The sequence below is a fragment of the Mercenaria mercenaria genome, chromosome 12, assembly GCF_021730395.1.
Source record: "Mercenaria mercenaria strain notata chromosome 12, MADL_Memer_1, whole genome shotgun sequence".
NCBI classification, from domain to species: domain Eukaryota; kingdom Metazoa; phylum Mollusca; class Bivalvia; order Venerida; family Veneridae; genus Mercenaria; species Mercenaria mercenaria.
In genome coordinates this window covers 76,632,970-76,645,559 of record NC_069372.1, presented here as the reverse complement: position 1 = coordinate 76,645,559, position 12,590 = coordinate 76,632,970, and the positions used below count along the sequence as shown (strand labels likewise).

The following is a 12,590-nucleotide window of genomic DNA, read 5'->3' as shown; positions in this document are numbered from 1 at the left end:
ACAACCCTGGATAACTTGAGCAATTTTTTCATCTTCTTGTGCCCATGAGAGATCAATGTTTGCATTTTTAAACAGTATGTCCCTGTTGGTTCAAATGTCAAGGTGATTAACTTTGCTCTCAAATTAAATCACATCACATTACAAGACTTATGAAAACTTGTCACATTTCACTGTTATAAAACCACATGGCATAATAAAGTTTCAGTTTCCTTTCAATTAGCAAAAAGCTGTGTGAGACAGACAGGTTGTAAATTTAATGAAATCATACTTACATGATTTTTACCAAGGAACTGTCCATCTATGACAGCTGTGGCAACTAAAGCGCCCTCTGTGTTCCGACTTGGATCCACAAACATCGTCATGCCGGTAACAAGCTTCAGCTTCAGCTGTTTGACAGACACTTTGTCATGTGATACACAAATCTCACGCATCGCAAGAACGTGACCATTCCTTGGTGATAGCAACTGAAACACATTGCACATGACAAATACAGTAATATTTAGCATAGATCTTGCATGCCTTATAACATAAGCAGCTCTGGGTGTTACAATTTTATTAGGGGATCAAAATTATTTAATACCAAGCATGATTTTCTGTAGTAACTACAAGTCAGTTGAAAGATTAGATGGCAGCTTTGGTCATTAAATAGGAAAAGCAAGCCAAACAGGATTTTTCAGTATTTTCGTCAGGTGTTGACACTCCACTTACACTTTTGACTCCTGTGCTGTAATTTATGAATGAATGTGAATTCATATGCTATTATACTGAACAACCCCCGCCCCCAACAATAAAAATAAAAATATTTTTAGATGTTAAATAATTATTGTTACATTTCTTGAGAAGGTCTTGAAACTGAGTTACTGATAGATTATTAATTACGGAAACAAATAAGAATTAGTTTTTACTAATTTTTCCATTCAAAATTGAAAAGTTTTTGTAACAGGTTAAACTCCTACAATTATAAAGCTTTATATTTAATGGCTATAAGTACACATTCCTCTATGGTGTAATGGTCAAAACCAGGAGAAAAATTTATTTGCCGTGGCAACCCTGGTTTGATTCCAGAATCAGGGGACTTTTTTTCTTGATTTGGCATTTTTAAGAGTTTAGAAACAAAAGCTCATCTTCTGATGTTCATAAAATGACCAAACTTCAGTTTTATAGACAGATAATTTTAGCCCAAACCTGGAGGTCAGTGCCTATAGTGTTTAAGAAAAACAATTGTTGACCTTCTTTCTTCTATTATTTGAAGACTATGGTATGAAAGAAAAAGAACTTATCAGGTGTGAATAGAAATATCCGGCTTTCTGGTAGCTGTTTTTTGCAGTAACTTTGAATATTCTCATAAATGCTGAAACCAGTCTACTCATCAGCAAGATGTGGTCAACAAGTGTTTATTTTCCCTTTCATAAGAGTTAATTGCCCAATTTACTAAGTTTATATTCATAGTCAACACCTTAAACCCATATGGGTGAACCCTCATGAAGAATGTGAGTGATTTTAGAAACTCTAATTCTAGAAAACTTTCTTGTTCTATAGCAAGACTATTATCTGAAAGAATGCTGTTTAGTTAGAACAGCAAAGGAACAAACTCAAAACCCATGTTTTCAAGGACAACACTTCTTACTGCTAGACTAACGAGTCCACTCCTCAGGACTAAACCTTACCTGGATTTCGGTACATCCCTCCTCCACACCCTTGATAACATTCTCTGACAGCTTTGCTATACGTGTATCTGACATGCGTAGCCGGCCTTTCACCAGATCTGTGATCTTCAGGTATGTTCCTGGACCCATGAAAAAGTCGGTGGATTTTGGCGTCTGAATGTAGAATCTTGCAAACACCTCCATAAGAGACTGTTGTCGAAGTAACTCACATTTCCTTCCCTTAGAAGAGTCCATCTTATCATAGTATGATTTAACATATGGGTCGCTTGCTCTTTTCGACCTGCTGACAAAAGAATGAAATGTGTGATACTTACAAGGACAAACATGTTTTTAAGACAGTTTACATGTCATGAAAATATGCAAGGAAAGCAATTGTTGAAAAACAAGAGCTGTCCGTAAGACAGCCAAGCTCGACTATTCGAAATGTTGTCACAGAAGCAGGAAATTATTACCCAAAATGTTAAATATCAAAAGAGTTTTAAGTTCGAAAGGGGACATAATTTGACCAAAATGCATATCAGAGTTATGGGACTTGATGCTATCAACTAGTTTTATAACCCCGAAGAAACATGTTAAGTTTCAATTCAATATCTGCATTAGTTTTGGAAATAGCAACTTGCATGTAAACTTTAACCAGAATTTTCCAAGTCCAAAAGGGGGCATAATCTGCTCAAAATACATGTTAAGAGTTATGGAACTTGACCCAGTGAGGTTTGTAATTGACCTTGGAAAAGAATAAATAAGTTTCAAAGCTATATGCCTTTTGGTAATAGCTGTATGTACTTGCACGCAAAACTTTAACCAGAATTTTCTAAGTCCAAAAGGGGGCTTAATTTGCCCCAAATACAAGTCAGAGTTATGGGACTTGATTCTATCAACTAGTTTTATAACCCCAAGGACACATGTGAAGTTTCAATTTAATATCTGCATTAGTTTTGGACATAGTAACTTGCATGTAAAACTTTAACCAGGGTTTTCTAAGTCCAAAAGGGGGCATAATTTGGCCAAAATACATGTAAGAGTTATGGGACTTGACCCAGTGAGGTAGGTAATTGATCTAGAAAAAGAAAAAATAAGTTTCCAATCTATATGCCTTTTAGTAATAGCTGTATGTACTTGCACGCAAAACTTTAACCAGAATTTTCTAAGTCCAAAAGGGGGCATAATTTGGCCAAAATGAAGGTCTGAGTTATGGGACTTGGTGCTATCGGCTAGTTTTATAACCCCAAAGACACATGTGAAGTTTCAATTCAATATCTGCATTAGTTTTGGAGATAGTAACTTGCATGTAAAACTTTAACCAGGATTTTCTAAGTCCAAAAGGGGGCATTATTTGGCCAAAATACATGTCAGAGTTATGGGACTTGACCCAGTGAGGTAGGTAATTGATCTAGAAAAAGAAAAAATAAGTTTCCAATCTATATGCCTTTTAGTAATAGCTGTATGTACTTGCACGCAAAACTTTAACCAGAATTTTCTAAGTCCAAAAGGGGGCATAATTTGGTCAAAATGAAGGTCAGAGTTATGGGGCTTGGTGCTATCAACTAGTTTTATAACCCCCAAGACACATGTGAAGTTTCAATTCAATATCTGCATTAGTTTTGGAGATAGTAACTTGCATGTAAAACTTTAACCAGAATTTTTTAAGTCCAAAAGGGGGCATAATTTGCTCAAAATACATGTTAGAGTTATGGAACTTGACCCAGTGAGGTTGGTAATTGACCTAGAAAAAGAATAAATAAGTTTCAAAGCTATATGCCTTTAAATGATAGCTGTATGTACTTGCATGCAAAAACTTAACCAAAGTGTGACGCCGACGCCAGGGTGAGTAGAATAGCTAGACTATTCTTCGAATAGTCGAGCTAAAAATCATATACTTCCTTAAATTTCTGAAGTCTTATTTAATGTAGAAGGCAATGTGACACTATTAAGTCTAGGATCGGAACATCATCAGAAATACCACAGTCACTAAAAACACTTAACTGTGCATCTAAATAAAATACCTTTTCAGTTCAGGTCCAGGAACCCTCCAGTTTTTCACTCTGCTAAGTTTTGTGTCTGACAGCTGAATATCTAGACGTTCTTCAGGTACCCAGACAGCGACATCAATGAATGCAGTTGTCTGTCCATTCTTGGCAATAATTGTGACATTGTGTGACCCCCGACTCTCTGCACCATCCACAAACACAGATGTACAATCACTGGCAACCTGTAAAAAAAACATCCATGAAATTTATCTTATGGCATTTTTCGTACTGAAAGTTCTCATTTTAAAATGCAAGTCTTAATAAACGAAAATTGAGTCACCAAAATACATGTTTGAGAAAAGGTTTGTTGAAAAAGACTTAACTGTTATCGTAAGTTTTATGACTTAGTCGAAAATTCCAGATTTATAGGCACATGTTACAATTAGGACCATTAGCTCTTGTGTTCTATCTAAACAGAGAAAGTTCTTGTGTTATACACCACATACTGGACTCCACTCTCATTCCTCCGTCATACGTTGACTGACTGACCTCAGAATCAGTCAGGATTCTGACACTCCCCTTAACCTGATTTACTGTGCCGACCCAAATAAGCATATTTATAATAAATGTACCTACCCAAGTACAGCCTAATTATGCTAAAATGTACAAATGTTTCGTTCAAGACTTTAGGAAAAAGTTACCTTAAGGACATCAACTTCAACAGAGTGACACTTTGTGTGCTGTGTAACATCAGTAAGTTTGTCTGTGTCATCAACAGCATAGATCTGTAACGGATACACTTGTTCCCAGCCTGTCAGTATAGCAACATTCACTATCTCTGTCACCTACAAAACACACAATGGGATGTTTACTTCACAGTTTCATTATCAAATAGAGGATATTTGTTTGTTTCAGTGTAAGACTGAAATATTTTTCACCAGTGAACACTAGATGCAATATTTTCAAAAGTGGCACCGCCATGACTGCAAATATAAGATACATATATCTTTATAAATGACAGAACAATTTTAAGTTATTTAAAAAAGCTAGTACCAGTAAATAAATGCGAGAAAATAAAATTGGAAAAAAAATGTACTACAGAATCAGTTTGTGAAGTGGGCAAAGAAAGACAACTTCTGCAATAGATATGAGAAATTTTGAGTGGTTGTCTTCCTTGCAATAGTTATTTGTTTTACATTATGGTGAAACATAGGACAGATGATGCTGATGATGATACAAATGAAAATGATATTTTTATATAGGAAAATACTCTGGGAAGTAAGGTCACTGCAGGAGAAAGTAGAACAAGCAAAATATAATTAAAACTTTGAAGTGCTAAGCATTTTTGCAGTTACATACACTAGAGAGACAGGCTAGAGAGTGTGCAACTTGACAGATGACCATAATGTGCTCCAGGTGACGAAAGTTGTGTCGAAAGTTAAAGAGGCAGTATCAGTCAATTACGCAAATTACTGTGACAGATGACAAACAATTCAAACACTATATGCTGCAAAAAAAACCCACAAACTGACAAATGGACAGGCTGGGTCTCTTTATAATGGTTATCTGCATCCGGCAGAAGAAGTTGTTTAAAGGTATTTCTATATATAGCTCTAGCGGTGCCCCCCATTTGAACATGTTTGGCAGAGAACCTTACAACTGCTACAGACCAAGTTTAGTGTAGATCAACCAAACAGGTCATGAAAGGAAGTTGTAAACAGGTTTTACTATTTCTAGCTTTAGTGGCCCCTAAAATGGGCTAAGTGCCCAATCTGAACAAACTTAGCTGAGTATGTTAAAATGATGCTACAGACTGAGTCTGAAGAAGATCCATCCAGCTGTTCTTGAGAAGTAGCTTAAAGGTTTTTCTTTTTTCAGCTCTAGTGGCCCCTAAAAGGGTCCAAGCTCCCAATTCGAACAAATTTAGGAGAGATCCTTATAACAATGTTACAAATAAAGTTTGATGAAGATCCACCATACAGTTCTTAAAAAGAAGTCATTCAAAGGTATTTCAGTTTCTAAGTCTAATGGTCCCTGAAAAGGTCCAAGCTGCCCTATTTTACAAATTTAGGAGAGGACCTTATAATGATGCTACATACCAAGTTTGATCAAGCCCTAGCTACCCATAAAAGAGGCCAAGTGCCCTAATTTGTTTAAAATTGGGGGAGGATATAATGATGCTACAGACCAAGTATGAAGAAGATCCATCCAGCTGTTCATGAGAAGTTGTTTAAATATTTTTCTATTTTCAGTTCTAGTGGCCCCTAAAAAGGGCAAAGTGCCCTGGTTTGAATAAATTTGGAAGATACCTTACAAGGATGCTACAGACCAAGTTTGATGAAGATCCATCAAGTGATTCACAAGAAAGTTATTTTAAATTGTTGTTTTTATTTCTAACTCTGGGCCCAATCTAAAACATTTGAACAAACTTGTTGAGAGGACCATGCTAAGATGTTATAGACCAAGTATGGTGCAATGCTGACCGCAGAGGTTTCAGAAGATCTGAAGGAAAGTATGGCTGGACAGACAGCGAGTGATCACAACAGCTCAAACTTAGCACTACTGATCAGTCCTATAAACTTGAATTCAAATCTAAAGTCTGGTCAGTCTTAAAAGACTGAAATATCACCAAATTTTACTGACAGACAGACAGAAAGACAGACAGATACAATGTTGTGTGTATTTAAGCTTATTTATGGTCACCACCTGTAAATCATATTGACGACTTTCGGAAGACTGTAATTTTAGTGGGAGGATAATACCAAATACAAAAGACACTTCTATTCCAGAAGCTTCCTTGATTCTTTAACACCAAAATCAGTAAATTTATGTTGGAGGAGTGTGGGCTCATACGGTTGACCCCTGATTTTGTAGTCAGACAATGTTACCACTGGACTAACAGACAGGCAGACCAGACATAATCAATATATACCCAAACATAATATAGAGGGACATTATGACTCACACAAAGACTTAGTCTACAATTTTAGTAAATTCTTGCTTTTATATACACCTTTTATTATGATATTAAGGTTGAGTGATAAATATTTTAATATTAGTTATTATCTTTCCAACTGCATTTGTAATTTGTATTCAAGTATACGAAAATATAGAGATATCATGTAATAACATAAAATTAATGTAATAAATTCTTTTCCACCACTAGGCTATGATGCATCAAAAACAGAGATACATACTAAGGTTATGGCAATTTTGCCTAGTTTCTTTGAAAGTTGTTCCCCGGAGTAGCTGGTATCTAAATATCCAATAAAGAGCTTACAAATACAATGTGAAAAATTATGATTTGTGCTAAAAATGTCTGTCTGTGGATAAAGAATTACATGCCGAATAATTGGTCTTGTTGCTGTATTTAGTGGAATTGTCAGCAATTTCCATGCACACATGTACTTCTATATGCCATTTTAGTATTCTTCAGGCAGAAAAGAAAATTGTTTTTTTTTTCATAAAAAGTGGAGAAAGATGAAATAGCATACAGAGTACAAGTAATCAAACAGAAAAAGCCAACTGTCATTAAAAATCTACTTCTGAACACACAAAACAGTAAAAAACATTTTTTTAAACTTTAGCCTTAAAAGATAGAAACTAATACCATCATTGAGAATGTACTTCTGAACACAGAGAACAGTCAAAAAACTTCTTTTTACCTTCAGCCTTAAAATATAGAACTTATGGTGAAGCAAAAAGACCATTAAACAATTCAAAAGAAAGTTTCATGGTATTTACATCTATGTTAAATGCAGCGGAACTCATGGTGGCCATGTACTGTCAAAGAAGATCAGGCAATAAAATGGACAATAAAACATGAGATGACAGTCATAAAATCTGAACCAAACAATACAGTTCAAATGTAAGGGTGGGTACACTACTAAACATAATCATGTGAAAATGTGTTTGATTGTCATCTCCAAGGTTTGTCTCTCTTGTTTTTTTTTTAACTGCAGAAAACAAAAACAAGATTTTGTCACTTTTCTCATGTCTTCTTTAGGCATATAAACTGCAATGACATAATAACATTGTAAACATTTATCTGCAAAACCAGACATGTCTGTTGTCTGTTGTGTTTTGTTGTCTCACATAGTTTATGTCCATCATTTTTCAAATTTCCATAAGGCTTTTAACTGTAAGTTAAAAATAGATAAAGTATCTACCTAAATAAATGTTACACATTATAAATACATGGTTACAGTAGCACTACTTTCAAGATTACTAAAGGCATAAAGGGAGGTAATCATAAACAATGGATTCAGTGAGGTAATCATGAACAATGGATTCAGTATGTTCACTGATATTCAGACCTTTGGAAAATATATGAAAAAAATAATTATCAAATATTATAGGATTTAACAAGAAATAGACATATCTCATGTTCATAACAAAGTATATGGCAGCGGCACATTATAAACAAGAGCATTATGAGACTTGAAGGTGGAGGAAACCCCAAAATGTCCCTTTTAGGTTTTATTTCTGATATGGGCATGCACCTGTGTGGAATAAAGAAGTTCTCACAAGAGAGAATCTGATTGTTCACTAAGTTATAGCAGTGAGAAGTAAATGATCCCTACAGTCTGCTGAACTACTGAAAATGCTGTAATCTTCCATAATTATTAGACATCATTATTTCAATTAAAGGGAAGTAATTGAATATAATGAAACTTCATTTGCCTGTAAATCTCTAAATTAAAGTGAATTTAGAGATATATAAAGCAAAGACTGTTCATTTATGAAGGTTCTAGAGTATTATATATTGTCATTATGTTTCATGATTATTCACATGAACATGTTCCTCAATGAACACATAGTGCATAATGACCTCTACTTTAAATTGACAACTTCTCCTTTGTATGAATTAAGAAGATCGAAGAAAAAAATTGTTTCTAATAAATCAGTGTCTACTGCTCGAGTCAGTTTGGTAGATTTTACCAAATCGCATCTTTTCAGCATTTGCCCTGAAGGTTTCGTAATTATGTAAATGAAGTCTGATTTCAACAGTAAGAACCAATTCAGACATGCAAGCAACGAAACAAATCATTATATATTCAATCATCAGCAAGTCTGGGACATTTTACTTCAACTTGAAGAACTTCGCTTCTTAGGGAATACATCATTTGTGGTAACAGAATTGAACCTCCTTAACCCTTAGCCTGCTGGCGGCAGATGATTCTGCCTTTGCGACCAGTGCAGATCAAGATCAGCCTGCACATCCGTGCAGTCTGATCATGGTCTGCACTGTTCGCTATTCAGTCAGTAAATTTTTAGCAAACACCCCTTCAAATGATAAATGGTACTGCCCTAATTGGAAGATGGACCAGTTCATTATAGAAATATAGCAGGGTAAGGGTTAAAAGGATATACTGTAAAATCCTTAATATCTGTGTGGGATTATTTTTCATAGATTTCATGGTGGAGTCAATCAATAAAATTTAATCCAAACAAATGAAAATTCCCATTCATTCCGTGTTCATAACTGAAACCCACAAATTCATATTCCCCAAAAAACAACCAAGTTGACTAAAATCACGAAATTTCTTGCCAACCAAATTAATTAATTTTACAGTATTATTCATGAGCAACAGAGAAAAGAAGGTTGAAACACATTCTAGGTCTGTCAGACAAATTCTCCATCATTTTGAAGAAGGTTATTTTCTCATTTCACAATATTGATTGTCCAGATATGTAAATCATATTAAGTTGTCAACTTCACATAGAACTATTTCTCTGTATGTGGCAATCCATTATAAAATATTCAATTTACTCTAAATTAGATGTAGATTTGTGCAGACACCTCAAAAGTAAAACACATTTGTTTTGATGTTATTTTAGGCCTTATAAAACCGAAATGCTAATCAAGGGCTGAAAATGGAGTAGACAGTGAGAAATGAATGTGATGGGGATAGCATTCTTTATCAACTTTATCAAGGAGCTGTCCATAAGACATGCATTTCTCTGTTCAACATGGGCCATACCTTAGCAAGAGTAATTTTATAACTATATATTCAGGCAATGACAACAGTTATTTACTCAACCGCTTAACCTTTTCCGACTACCTTTTTTTACACACCACTCATTCACACAGTTCTTCTTAAGTCAGGAGTAAGTTTGGTTTCTCTTGTTGTCAAACTAGATGTCCACTGACAATATGTCGAGCCCGCCAGCTGTCAAGATCTGACATGACCTTTGACCTCCAACTGTAGCCTTGACCTTTGAGATAGGAACCTGGGCTCTGTGCATGACACTCTGTCTCACTGAGGTTAACATGCATGCCATAAATAAACAAGATTGCTCCATGCATGTCAAAGTTATGGTCTGGGAAGTGGGCTTGACAACAAGAGCTGTCAGTTGACAGCGCGCTCGGCTATTCTCAGTGCTTGATAGTATAATATAAGCTATGAGTAAAACTTTAACATTACAATAAGCATATTCTAAGTCGAAAAGGGGCCATAATTCAGTCAAAATGCTTGATACACTGTTGCCTCCTCCTTTTTACAGACTGGGGTGATCATGGTAAACAAGTATGCAAAATATGAAAGCAGTATCTCAATGGACTTTGAAAATATTTGGGGTGGTACGCAAACTTTAACATTTATTTCTAAGTCGAAAAGGGGCCATAATTCAGTCAAAATGCTTGATAGAGTTGCCTCCTCCTTTTAACAGACTGGGGTCATGATGGTAAACAAGTATGCAAAATATGAAAGCAATATCTCAGTGGACTTTGAAAATATTTGGGGTGGTACGCAAACTTTAACGTTTGTGTGACGCTCACACCAACGCTCATGATCACACCGACGCCGGGGCGAGTAGGATAGCTCCCCTATTCTTCGAATAGTCGAGCTAAAAAACTGTCGCAAAGATAAAACACTGTTACTCAGAACCACATATTTTGGCCTTATTTGGATCAAAGAGATTTTGGAACTTTGTAAGTGCATATAACAAAACTAACTGAGTTAAATCTTCACAATAATTATTCTCTATCTATGACATTATTTACGTCTAAAGTGTGCTGCTAACAGAAAGGCTTTCAGAAGCGGACTTTTTTCTTCCTTTTAAAACCATATTTGCAAACAATACTCATAAACTTCTCATGGAATCCATTTATGGCATCTATTTACGTTTCACTTATTCAGTTACAAAGAACAATTTTTACTCTTGGGATCTTTTCATGTCTTCCAACATGCAAAGTAGTTACAACAGACAATTCTGATTTAATTCATTTCAAATCTTTTGAGTCTAAATAATTTATTTCATACAAAATAAATGAATATCAGTATGCTATTAGTCTAGATTTTTTTCATCCCAACTTCTATGATTTTCTGTTACATCAAATCTAATTGGTTCCTTCTAAATCTTTCAACCAAACTGACACATTTTTTTAAATTCTTGTTACAAAAAATCTGCAATAATATTATACTATATTAAAATCAATATAAAAACTATGATTGGATAATATCTTCCTTTAAATTTGAAATAACTGATTCATGAAAATTATTCATTGATTATTTTTTTCATTGTCAAATCCACTGAAACCCTCTCCTCCTCTCCCCCACCCCCCTCCACCCGCAAAAAAAAATCCTCTCCCAACAAGAACAATGCAATTAACGTTTAAAACCAAATACAGAAATGGGACTTTAATAAATTTTTATAGCATATCAAGACGGTTCAAGTTTTACAAGCCGAGGTTATCATTAAAAGTTATGTATTTTCGACTTGAAAGGTTGTAGATGTGTTCACGACGTAGATCAAAAGATACAACAACCAAGCTACACCTTGAGCATGGTAATTACAAAACTTGTATTTAACTGCGTACTTCAAATCAACGGAAAGAAATACCTTTATTTAAATCTGTTGGCAAGCAGTCCTTTGAACAAAGTAGACAGAGAGGAAAGAAATAAAGACAGAAATATTTACTGTATTTGCTTGTTTAAGTCCTCCTAAATTTTTAATCGGCATATTTCTGTATCAGCAGAATAATTTATTATGGCTCATTTGCTCATGCTGTGAAATAATTTATTTCAGTACTTAAGTACAGTGTTTTCTTTTTCTGATTAAGGTACAAAGTAAATACAGGCACTTTATTTTAGCTACTGAGTTCCAGCTAACTAATGAGTCCACCTGCAGCCATAACTATTTTCAAAGTCAAGCATTAAATCTGCCACATATTTTTTTATATCTAGGACTTGCAGAATTCTCCTTTAAACTTGTCCAATATTCTCAATTTTTCCTTCATTGCTATGCTTATCTTTAAGGTAGTGTTATACATGTTCAGGGTATGTCTTGCTGTATGAATATCACACTGCCTTTTGTCTTCATTTTCCATTCATCAAGCATGCAAAATGCCTTAAAATAAGGCAAGTCTCATGGCTGATCTTTAACCTTTAGCCTGCTGGTGGCAAGTGATTCTGCCTTTGTGACCAGCACAGACCAAGAATAGCCAGCATGTCTGAGCAGGCTCATCATAGTCTGCACTGTTCACTATTCAGTCAGTAAATTTTCATTTAGTACAAAAGAACCGCCTGCAGGTGCCATGCACAGCTCCTCTGCAAGTGCTGGACAATATGTAAGAAGAGTTCAGATTTTCTAAGTACAAAAAGGGCCATAAATAACCAGTGCACAGACGCTGACAATCAAGTGACGACAGTACTGCGTAGATTTTTTTTCTTCAAAAATCAGACGAGAGCTCCAAGAAAACAAAATGTGGCACTGTGTGCGAGACAAAAAGTAAAACTCACAATATAATCTAACGTAAGGGTATAAATTCCCAGATATTTTTGATGACTGTTTACTGACACTGTGTTTTTTTTTACGAAGTTTTCTTTTCATTACACAATGAAGAACAAAACAGTCATTAATCCGAAGTAGTTTGTGTGATTGTTACCTTTAATACCATAAGGTAAGCCAAGCCCTACTGATCATAATAAATAATTCTTGTCACCTTACATCT

The 12,590-nt window shown here is 35.0% G+C and overlaps 1 protein-coding gene across 1 annotated transcript in view; it reads right to left on the bottom strand.

The window, feature by feature from the left end:
• Positions 1-12,590, bottom strand: part of LOC123533545 (transmembrane protein 132B-like) — a 57,462-nt gene that overhangs the window by 3,837 nt on the left and 41,035 nt on the right. Inside the window, exons 5-8 of the mRNA XM_053520655.1 lie at positions 4,336-4,479; positions 3,671-3,876; positions 1,668-1,950; positions 273-464 (exon numbers count right to left, since the gene is read on the bottom strand). Of these exons, the coding sequence (XP_053376630.1) occupies positions 273-464; positions 1,668-1,950; positions 3,671-3,876; positions 4,336-4,479 (825 nt within the window). The remainder of the gene's footprint in view (positions 1-272; positions 465-1,667; positions 1,951-3,670; positions 3,877-4,335; positions 4,480-12,590) is intronic.